Source organism: Nesoenas mayeri (assembly GCF_963082525.1).
Source record: "Nesoenas mayeri genome assembly, chromosome: 5".
Classification (NCBI taxonomy): Eukaryota; Metazoa; Chordata; class Aves; order Columbiformes; family Columbidae; genus Nesoenas; species Nesoenas mayeri.
Window position 1 is genome coordinate 35,580,297 of NC_137548.1, and position 11,870 is coordinate 35,592,166.

Here is an 11,870-nt window from a genome sequence, read left to right on the forward strand (position 1 = left end):
ATGTGAAGTCTCTCTGGCCTTGCAGGATTCTTCCTACCTTCCTACCTCCCAGCATATTTGAAAGTGCAATGGAGGATCTTTATGTGCTCCGCAGAGCACAGAGGAATTAAATGACCTTCCCCAGTTACACACAGAGTGTGGAGTCCAAGGCCAATTGAAATCGAGGGGGAAGGTCACATAATGAATTTAAAATGATGCCAGTTAGCTCCAATTAATTTAAGTGAGGATTCTTCAAAGCCAAAGCATTTTTTTTTGTGCCAGTGAAGGCAGTAAATTTTCCTTACAATGACAGATACAAGTAGGATCCCTGAAGTACTAAGTTGATCCTTAAACAAAGGACACATCTGGAACAGAACAGTAGCATCAACTTTTATATCCAGATGGCTGAAGACTATGGGGTACAGAGGAAATATTGACATCATTCTACTGTTAGACAAATAGTTCAGTAACCTGAGCTACTAGGTACATTGTGGGGTCCCCATGTAGTCCCTGGAGAGATGTATGGTAAGAAGCAGAGAGCAGTTGAAACCATTTAGACCATTAGCCACTGCTGCCTCAGTGGTGGTGTGAGCAACACACAAGTGCTCAAGTCCCTTTTGACAGTGGTGGCAGTTACCTGAGGACTGAGCCTGGTTTCCCTGTGAGCGTGCCAGATGGTGACTAACAACAGACACATTGTGCGGCTGGCCGTCCTGAGTCACGTGCTGCAGAGCAGACAGTTTTGAGCTCAATCACTTAATTGCCTGACCTTTTGGTAATCTATTGCCATAACATTTCCAATGGTTTAAATCTCTCAGAATTGTTAAAAGAATCCAGATCATTATGCTTTTCTGATGATCACCCTGAGTTCTCTTCTTTTTGCAACTCTTAAGGAGTGAAGATTTGGGTAGTTACTCCCTCTGCCTAATGTTGTCCTGCAGCCTTCTGCTAGGTCAGCCTAGCAAGGCCTTCAGGGAGCTCAGCGCTGAGGATGGTGTCACTCAACCTCAGGTTCGCATGAAATACAACTGCAGTAGTTTTTTATGACAGAGCACCAGTTGTGCAGGACTAAGGCGTTCCTGACAGGTGCAGCCAGTGGGGTGGTGACTGTTTGGCTGATGTTCTGTTGCACATTTTTACAGCTACCTGAACTATATTGCACTTCTAGTGCCAGCTAGCCCTTCCATGTGGGAGTCAGCACTGCAGGGCCTAGGCATTACCTCTGTTTAATGTAGATTTCAGTTTGCAAGGAGCATTAGGTGGATAAATACATCCATAATGAAGTTTCACCTCCTGGACTTGTTAATAAAGCTTTCCTCTATCAGACACATATCTAATTAGTGTAACTGCTGCATACCAAGTTATTTTAATGGAGGACAGGAGACTTCAATTACTTAAGTGTTAATTTTATAATCTGCCAAATTTCCATCCTATTCCCCTTCTTCCATTCCCATTTCAGTCCCAGGAAGAACTGCAGGAGTATTGCAGATGCTCTGGGATTACATATGTGGCTCTTGTGTCAGATAAAGAGGGAAGTCATGTAAAGGTAAGTGTGGGATCAGAAGATGCTTGATGGTGTTTCAGATTTATAATGTATTGTTCTGTGTGTCTTTTTTTAAGATCATGATTATTTTCAGTAAAGTATTAAAGAAGGTGGAATTCAGGTAAATACAAGTTCAGTTGCCAAATAACAGGAAGTTCTTCTGGAGAAGCCTGTTTTTTATCCCTCCCTAACACTGTTATTTATAGATTTTATTAGTTCAGACATTGCTTGACTTTGAGTCACCAGTGTCTTTACATAGAAAAAGGTTTCTGTTGTCTCTGATTTCTTTGAATCAAAATGAATTAGGTGACTCAGTCATCTTTCCAGTTGGCAGCTTTCCATGTTACAAAACAAATATAACTAAAACATAAATCTAAAAAATGCCATGTAATTTAAGCGGAGTCTCTGTAAGCTAAGGTTAAGATAGAAAGACTGGACTGTGTCACAATATGAATTACCACCTTATGTGCTCTGCAGCCTGTGGTTCTGGTATCTTTTTAGAAGTTAAAACATTAGGAAAAAGTCCGTCATTCTTTGAATGAAGATTTATTCTTTGAAATAAGTAATCATTTGACAGCATCTGGTGTGGCCATGTTACCTAGCCAGTGTGCATTACTAAAATATTTTTCCACATTTATTCACGCTCCTTGTCAATATAACAGAGATAGCAAATAACTGTGCATTAACTGTACGAACAAGTAGATTTTGATGATGAGAATGTGATATATCAATGTCTTCCACAAGGCTATTACAGAGCGTTCTTTTAGATATGTCCTTATTGAAGTAAAACCAACAAAGAACATGCTAATGAGGTGAATGGTGGTGTTATAGATTAATCTCTTCCCAGTAAAGGTGGAGCAGATATTCTAAGTTTTGACTGTTTGAATCTAAGTCTTGCAAACTGAAAGGGAAGCAATATTCTAACATAATTCCGTAACAAAAAAGCCCCAAACCAAAATGCTCTTATTAATAGGGTATTTGCACCTATAAAGCATTCTGTTGAAAAGTTAATTATCACATTACAAAATACAAGTAGCCAAGCTAGTTTAAGCTTTGGGAATGCAGCTAAAATTAGTTGGTTAAAAAAAATCTAATCAAATATTTAATTGGCAGTGATTGGTAATGATGATAGCTTCCTACCTTTGACTGCTTCACCTTTGATGCCTGAATAATCCAGTTTGATTTTGATTGAATTTGATAAGTTTATTCATATGCCATTTTAAGAATCAACAATCTTAAGAACCACTGAACTACATCATAGGTGAAATCCTTTGAGAAAGACAGACAGACGGAGAAAAGGATTTTAGAATCTGACTTAGTAGATCACCTGATCCAGAAACTGAAAACTAAAATCTGTGACGAAAGATGTAGTAGGTAAGTAGCATAACATGTCAACGTGAATAGTCAAAATCAGAAGTGATTTTGTTTTAATGAAATAATTTAAAATACGAAATAATTTTAAGATATTTTAAGATATTAACCTTGATTTTATTTGATAAAGAATAAGAGCTTAGCTGAATCCCTCTTGAGGGGAAAAGCAAAAGGTTTGATTATGGACTTTTGTTGAGATTAGGAAAGAGACCACTTTCCTTAGCTACTCCTATAGTCAAACATCCGTAGTGCTTCATACATTAGAAGGCCACATGGTTATCCAGCTCAAATGCTACTAGAGCAGCAGTATTGCTTGTACGGCAGGACCAGAATTCGGTTATGTTCAGGAACTGTGTAATCAAAGAACTAAAGCAGCAAATCCCTTTCTTTCTGACACAGTGTTCATACAGTAAAAATGAAGGTATAATTGTAGCACACCTGTACACACTGGCAGAAGTGAAAGTAACACCTAGCAAAGACTCGGGGTACACAGCAACACCCCATCATCCTATCTGTGGTGAAATCACTATTGTCACCAATAGACTTGAGTACAGAAATCATAGCAGAGGCTACAGTTACACCTGTGTGCATAAGCAGTATAGCTGTTATTTGTGCATATCCCTTTGTAAATACATAGTTACACACACATCTATATATATTTATATGTGTGTACATATATACGTACATATGTAGTGGCAGCAGGAACAGACATGGTTTATTCACACAAACTTGAATTCAGAAACTAACAGATCCAACATCCAAAGTATTTCCAAATAGACGGAACAATAAAGGAAATAGTTAAGCTGGGAACTGCTAAACTGGAGCAGCAGTTTGTGCCAGGGCTGACGTCTCCTGCTGCACCTCGTCATCTGTCTGTCCTCAGCCAGGCCTGGCATTTACCTTTGCAACTAACCTGATTCTCATGTGTTAGAAGCTGTGAAAGAAAATCTTTCTTTCTAAAAGTTACCTTATTTCTAGATCCTGAGAACAGAAGAGAGAGAACTTCATATTTGGTAATACTAAACAGAGAAATGCAGTAATTGTGATTGTAGTAACACTGGCAAATTTCTTTGTTAATGAATCCTGAATATGGAAAGTAAAAGGATCCAAACTAATAACTGAAAGATTCCTTAATATGTGTGATCTTAAGTATAAATATTACTTTGATACTTTAGCATGATCTCACAGAAACTTAGTAAGAAGCTGTAGATTAAATTAACAATTTAGAGAGAATATTCTCATTATATATTCTAGTATTAGGATCTAAATCATTCTTGCATGATGGAGAGTACATTTTTTTCTGTATCCATAGCAAACAAAGATTGCTTCTAGATCACATTTTATAATGTAATTTTGTATGATTTCCTGTCTGTTCCAGAATAGAATTTAATCTGCAGATACATGCTGGGAATTCTCCATAAATTTCTTTATCTGTTGGAATGAAATAAGTATGTTTGTATGATAATCTGAAACCACGTCTTATTACAGTATTTCTTTGTTGTTGTGAATTTGTCTCCCTAACTGTCTTTGTTTATTTTTAGAGAAACCTCAGATAATCTTTCAGTACCAAATCAAAAGGGATCCTTTACTAATATTTCAGGTATTTAGTCTCTTGTTATAGAACACACGAACTATCTCTATTTCTGCTTAAAAACTGTATTATAAGAAAATATTGCTGAAACATAATTTTTAAAATTACTACTAAAGTCAGAGCAAGAAAATGTTTTCTAGCAGTGCCTCTGGTTAGAAACTTCCTCCTAGTCTCAAATGTTGTTCCAAGTTATCTAAAACTGGAATTTTCTCCAAACTAACAAAATAAGTGCGTTGGCCAACAGACTGAATATTCCCCATACAAGCATTCATTGATGCAGTGATTCAGGATGGGGGAAGGAAAGCCAAAAACCATGAACGTTTCCTAGCTGAGGAGAAATTAAATGTTATTTTTATGAAAAATGACATGACCTGTGATTGTTACGGTGTTGAGACCCACGTACATTGACCTGCTGTTCTAAGAGTCTTTTTTTTTTTCTTCAAATGAAACTACCTTTACATTTCTACAGATTTGCACTCCTTAGTCTAATCATAGATGTTTGTAGATAAAAAATAATATTAAGTACTTTTTGTGTGGATAGCTTGGCATTTTTGATTAATATTTTTAAATACTCATATAGTGTGTGGTGGTGGTTGTAAAAAGTAACACTTGTTTTTGGCCCCTTTGCATAACAGTGAGAGAGAGATGTGGCCATGCTTAACTTGGTTTTTTGTGTGTGTGTCTGATTACCAGAAGTGGCAATTCGGATTTCAAAATAAGCCATTTCAGATTTTAGTTATTGTTATTGGGAGGGGCTGGTGTTTATTGTTTAATTTGTCATAGGCTCTGCTGTGGCACTGTCCATTAAATAGTTGTGTCATTCTTGTATTAGCTTTTCTTTTTCTGATATTATGTATGCTATATTCCTTTGTAAAATTCTGCAAACCATTTGGAACCTTTTATTATTTTCAGGAAACACTGATATAAAATATCACATTTCTTACTCTTACCAACCAGTCTTTCAAAGCCACAAGTGAGCATTTGAGAATTTACACACACGGTTCATTATCCTATCTACTTTACTGACTTTGGGTTTTTTTAGCAGCTTTTTGAACCTCAGCTTATTAATATTTGTGAATTTTCTGTTTCTTGCTACTTCTTGTATGAAGAAAGAATATAATCTAAAACTCTATGTTTGCATTTTAGGTGCGTTTGAATCACATGGAACTCTTGTTGTGCCCAATGTTAGTGTTATAGCTCCTGAAAAATTATCTGCCAGTGCCAGGCGTCGCCAAGAAATTCAGGTACACACGCATGAAGTAGGAATTAAGAAGTGACACTCAGAAGTTAAAGAATAGTAAAATCTATATTTTCACTATCACCTAACTTACACAAATACATCCAGATTGTTCTTTATTCATAAAGCAGACTATGAACAGCACAGAGGGCTGAAGGCAAACACCACATTTTTTAACATTTTGGATCTTGGGGATTATCTGTGACATTGATGCGGCTCAGCCATCATTGTACTTCTATATTAGAAATGTCATTTTAGTGGGAACAGTGGTTCAAGAATCTTCCATTTTTGATAAATGTTGAAGTGTGTTAAAGGTGCAAGTTCAGCACACTTTTAATTTGCAATATGTTTGGAACACAGACTCTAAGTACATAATTATGTTGTCTCAAACTAAAGACCTAAGAAAAAAATCACAGATTTAAAAAACAAAACAAACAAAAAACACAAACAAACAAAAAAATATTTTCTACATTATTATAATAATATCATATTTTAGACAGGTTTTTGGCATGTGTGTTGTGGGGTTAAGTGATGCTAGAAACACATCAGGGTTTACTCATTTAGGACAATTGGCTTCAAGATATTTAGAGTACATGTTAAAACAAAACTGTAATCTTATTCTCCTTTCAGTCCAAATTTGGCCATGCAACAAAAAATCCCCACTATAAATAGTTATCAGAACCCGAAGAAAGAAGTGGATGTTGCTCTCAGAGCTTTACGCTAAACAGACTTCCTGTTTTCAGGTTTTTAATACTCAAAACTGTCTTTCAAAGGTACAAAAGACAACATCATGCAAGGCTGCCACTATGTTTATGAAGTGTTACCTTTGCAGGATTACTAATAGCTTGCTCTGGAAAAAAGTGTTACAAGGCATGACCGTTGCGGGGGAGTGATTTAGGGTCCTGCTTTCCACAGAACAGTGTTTGGATCACTCAAAGAAAGTGTGACATTCAGTGGCAAGGTTCACTTCATTGTGTCCTGCATGGGGGAAATCTGCCAAGCTGAATCCTGCTTCCCTTCCCTCCAGGCGCCTGGTGTCAGGTCGCTCCAAAGTCTGGATCCTAGGACTCGTAAAACAAACTCTCAGGCATCAGAGTTCATAGAAATAAAAACTATAATGAAGCAGAATAGCAGGAGGGCTGGCTCGAGCTGGGTGCCTGCGCAGATGTCCCCCCAAGCACACAAAAACGTAGATTTTTATATCTTTACAGCTCATTCAAACCGTGATTCAGTCCAATAGCAGTATTTAACTCTGAGGTCTTCTTGCTTTTCGTTGGATATTTTTCACTGATCTCAGATGGGCCTTTGTTTTGTTTAACTGTAGGTGTGTTTATAGTCTGTAGCCTTGAAAGTGGTGTTTCGTCCAAATGAATCCTTTTCTTCTCAGCAAAGTGCAGAACAAGCCCTATCTTGCAGATGTCCACAATGTCTTTGTATTAGCCTTGAAGTCGTCATTTTCTCCCCAGGCATTTCCATTCTTCCCAGCAAAGTGCCAACTGAACCTTATCTCGCAGATTTTTAGTAGAGTCTGTATCTGCTTTTGGTAAATATGAGCAGAACTTCACAGCTTAAGGTTTTGGCAAACCCAGCTTACTAAACAATGTGAAGCAGAGAGTATATTAAAAATTACACATCCTTATACTTCTAGATGATTAATTATCTTTAGTATGCATTTGCTTAAGCTAAATTATATGAAACTTAAATTGGGCTCATCCACTGATCTGTGAGTAATAAAAACCAGTGCCCTACAGCCAGTTACTTAGCAGAGACAGCTCAGTGGGCTCATCCAGGCTGTCATATTTATATAATAAAGTGGTTGACTCATAGTCAAATTGCATGCAGTGGGAAAGGTCTGCACAAGACTCCCTGAACCCACAACTTACTGGTGTTCAACATGCTCTTTTGCTTCCTTGTGGATTTCCTAACAGGAGTTCTTGGCCCAGCTGCAGCTTAGGCCTTTACCTGTTCTGGATCCTGAACCAAACTGCTGCTGGTTTGTCTGGGAGCTGGTCAAGTGCCTCTGCCACAATGACCCGTACTTTGGTTTGACTCTCAAATCAGACATCCTTCTTCAGCTAGAGATGATTCACTGCATAAATCACCGGTTCTCACATTGCTGAAAGTTATCTAACACCCAGAAATGGAAATGCATTTTTTTAACTACATATGCGAGAATTCACATTGTAACGTGCAGCTCTGTCTGCTTTAGTACAGTGCCAGTATTATCAGATCTTTACGATTGCTGCAGGAGTGGCTTAGCCCTGGTCTCCTTCCTGTCTACTCATCAAGGTTTATTCTGGAATTGTTACTGATAATTACATTAAATGCGAGTTTTAGTTTAAGTGAGGTAGTTATACATCCTGTATTACAAGCAGCCTCTTCTCACCATCTATGAAATAGAAAATAAGTGTTCATAACTGTATCACAGCAGTGTTATTTTACTTTTTCCCATCTTTTGTTGGCAGGTGCAAACAAGACTTCAGACATTCATTTCTAGCCTGCAACAGAAAACAAGTGAGATTGAGATTTTAGCAGTAAGTATTTGGCAGAAGCCTGAATTAATTTCAAATTCTTAATTGAATTGTATGATGCAGTTGCTGTCTAGAACAAACCACTGCCAGCAGCCTCCCTTTACAGATACCAAATGAATCAAACTTTTGGTTAAATAAGACCCATGGCATGTTTCTTTAATACTTGAAAAGTATCTCAAATTGTGTGTGTTGGACAGGTGCACAGGACAAAATTTAACAAGTATTTAGTTGTAAATTCTTCAGCTGTACTTAAGCTAACTACTGTGGTAGGTTTAATAACTTGTTCCTGCTAGATTTGCTCTTATATTTAAACCAACATAGCTTTGTTTGTATATGGCTTTTAGACTTTGCTGACCATGTCACAAAGGACTTCAAAATGACACATGCACTCAGGAAACATATTGCCTATTTGCCTTTGCCTATTTGGAGCTTTCCATAGTGGGATCTGTTATTAACAGATCAAGCTTAAAACCTTGGTAAATTCCCGATTCTGCCAGCACAAGTGCTTCTTTGGAAATCAGAAAGTCTCACTCCCTTCAGTATAGCTAATCTCCAGTTGGCAAACTGGTAACAGAAGAATGGTTAAATATTAATTTATTGATGACATTTTTACAGGTAGATCTGCCAAAAGCAACTATGATACACTTCTTATCATTAGAGGTAAGCAACTAAGTATTGTTGTTGAAACTCTGATTGAACAATAGATGATAAGTTCTGTTCCTAATGCAGTTTGAGTTAGGTTTTAAAGCTTGAAAGGATTTTTTTTACCCAAGGAGTTTGATTGAGGCTAGAAAAATCTTTTTGCCAAATGCCCAAGTTACACAAGACACCATTAGGAAGTCCTAATCCAAAGCTCTCTTTTTTTCCCAAGGATAGTTAACTGAAATTAAATCTTACTCTTCATATTCAGAAACCATGAAGCATTAATAGCAGTTTCAATAAAAGTGTTTCTTCAAGCTGTTAATAAAGGAGGTCCCAAAACACAGAGGCAATTGTTTCAAGTACAGTACCTGAAACATTTATTGGTGAAACCAAGATAAAAAGGGGATGCATAAATATTATATTGGCACCTTTAACAACTCAAACTGCTTGATTAGGAAAAAAAAAAAGACAAGCTCTTTTCTTTCTAATGACAGTAGTGGTTTTAAAGGCAGAAGTTGTTCTTAGAGTGATGAACACCTCGCCACCCCCCAGAAAAGCAAACTCAGGAAGGGCGTCCTGCCTGGAGTAGATTCAGTACTTTGCCACCTTACATCTGCTGCTCCAAAGCAGCGCTTGTCTGGTCATCAGGCCCCAGTGAAACGTGAAAATATTTTCAAAATGCTTAGTTCATCCTGTCTGTCCAAATAATGGACATAGTTTATCAGTTTTTCTTTGTAAAAAATAATATAAAATGCACATGATCAGCTTCCATCATTCACTTTTGACAACCTTTTTTGACAACAGCACAGTTCTCATCTTCTGTCCAGCATTGCAAAACTGACAGAGCCATTTTCATTGCTTACACCTTTTTTATTGTGGTGTTAAGAAGCTGATCACCAAATTCTTCATACATTTTCTTTTTTAAAAACAAAAAATCAAGTTACACGTGTTGTTTATATAAATTTTGTTTGAAACCATTTTAATAACCTATTCAGTTAAGGAACATTGGCATCATAACACAATGTTGAGAAGACTGAATACTATTGGGAGAATTATTTCCTTCATGAGAGAATGTAAGACTGTATTGCAGCTCCTTGTCAATTGTTTTTTCGTAGTTTGATGGAGATAGACAAGCCTTTGATGCTACCGTGAGACAACTGGTGTCACGATGGCCAAAACAGAGATGTTCGTACTTACAAGCAATTTGTGATGAAATTTACAGTATCAAAATGGAAAAGAGGTAAATTGTTAAGCTCTTATGGGTACATAAAACATCTTCATTATTTGTGCATTCTAACTTTACTAAATAAGCAGTTTTTCTTTTGTCCTCCCCTTTCCCTCTACCTGAGGAAAAAAGAAATATTCAGGAAATGTGTTTACTTCCTTGAGTACTGATCTTTGCTAACATGAAACAAAATGGGAAGAATTTACTGGTCATCTAATCCTTACTTGTAGTAAAATGTAGATTTTTGGTCATGTAAATTCTTCATTTTTATAAACCCTTTCAAGAAATTCTAAGATGTATTCCCACTATTATGTCATTTGCTGCTTTGTCCATAAAACTGGAGAGCAAACAGCTGTAGACATTGAGGTGTACTGCTACTCTACTACACAGCAGCCATCCTTACTCACGGGAGGGACCCAGCTTGCCATTTGAAACTCATGAGCACATTTAATTCCTTCTGCTTTGAAGGAACACAACGGGAATCTGGCACAGCTGACAGACAGCCCAGCTTTAAGCAAACATTATGTATGTTCTCCCAACCTGTACAGTAAAGCCTGTTTCTGTCTTCTAATCATAAAAACATTTATGTTCAACTTGTGGTCTCCTTGTTGAATTCTGGTGAGGGTGAAACAGATATGTCTGGGCACATACAGTTTTAAGCCTCAAATTTTCAACTCTTGCATGTACTGGTACAGGTAAGTGAGACCTGGGCATTTATGTGCTATTGTGGGTTTCATTTTAGAATACATTTTCTTAAACCTGTGTTTAGCTTGAAGGTACTAGTTAACCTTAAAAGGAGACTCAAAATTGATTCATTTTTCTTAGAAATACACCAAATCGCTTCAAGTTACCTAATGTTTACTAAGGCAACTAAGTATCAAGTGAAACTTTTTTTTTGTTCTGCGACTTGCAAAGCTGTGATTTGCAATTATTACATACAAATAATATTTCACACAATGTTGGGTCTGAATGCGGTGCAGTCCCTGACAGTTTTCCTTTCCTATTCAATGCCTGCATTCCAATTCAATTCTTTTCCTATTCAGTGCTTAGCCACAAGCCTTTAGATTGCTGAGTGAACACCGGACAGACTAGATAAATGGAAAAGGAACAAAAGGGAAAATTATTTTCTACTGAATATTTGCCGTTAGCTTATTGCTAAGATTTGCCACAGGTTTTTTAGCTTTTGAAAGTGTAATTTCAAAGTTTAAAAATCTTCTTTCCCTCTGCAGGGCTCCTGCGCTTATCCTGTACAGCTACCGAGATGAATACAAGGTGTTGTTCTAATGCTTAAAGCATCTTTTATGGGATGCCTTTACTAACAGACAAGTGTTTTGTCAAAAGGAATTTCAAAAAGCTGTAAAAAGTTGACAGGCAATGAATGCCTTTTTATGTGTCCAGATGGAATTTCATGTGTAATATAAAACTGTAAATTTTTGTCAAAAAGTGGAAATAAATGTTTTATAAGCACTTAAGGAGCAAATCTTGACTACAGCCAGAGATAGGTTTTATCATGTGATTCTTGCCCCCTTATGCCACAAGAGATTATCAGCTGTGCAGGTATAAAACTGCTTGGCTTTTTTAAATAGTTTCAGAATGTATTTTATGTGAACATGCAACAGTAGTACTGAAATGAGAAACTCAGTTCAAGGTTTTGAGAGGCTGAATTATCTTCAGCTCTAAAAAACTTTTCAATTTTTTTGAAGAAGGGTTTTTATGTAATAAAAGGTCTGGCTACTGAGCTGCCTTGAAAT

General features: G+C 36.9%; 1 protein-coding gene across 8 annotated transcripts in view; it reads left to right on the forward strand.

Moving 5' to 3' along the window:
- EIF2AK4 (eukaryotic translation initiation factor 2 alpha kinase 4) overlaps positions 1–11,869 on the forward strand; it is a 45,129-nt gene extending 33,260 nt beyond the window's left edge. For 4 of the 8 annotated variants that reach the window (XM_080346084.1, XM_080346086.1, XM_080346087.1 and 1 more), the window contains 8 exons: positions 1,439–1,525; positions 2,784–2,896; positions 4,435–4,493; positions 5,631–5,728; positions 8,187–8,255; positions 8,868–8,912; positions 10,010–10,134; positions 11,349–11,869. In XM_080346084.1, coding sequence (XP_080202210.1) covers positions 1,439–1,525; positions 2,784–2,896; positions 4,435–4,493; positions 5,631–5,728; positions 8,187–8,255; positions 8,868–8,912; positions 10,010–10,134; positions 11,349–11,403 — 651 coding nt within the window. In that variant the 3' untranslated portion in view covers positions 11,404–11,869. Of the gene's footprint in view, positions 1–1,438; positions 1,526–2,783; positions 2,897–3,871; positions 3,890–4,434; positions 4,494–5,630; positions 5,729–8,186; positions 8,256–8,867; positions 8,913–10,009; positions 10,135–11,348 lie in introns of those variants that run through there. The other 4 variants (XR_013922228.1, XM_080346088.1, XM_080346090.1 and 1 more) reach the window with 4 other exon arrangements.
- Position 11,870: the final 1 nt, after the last annotated feature.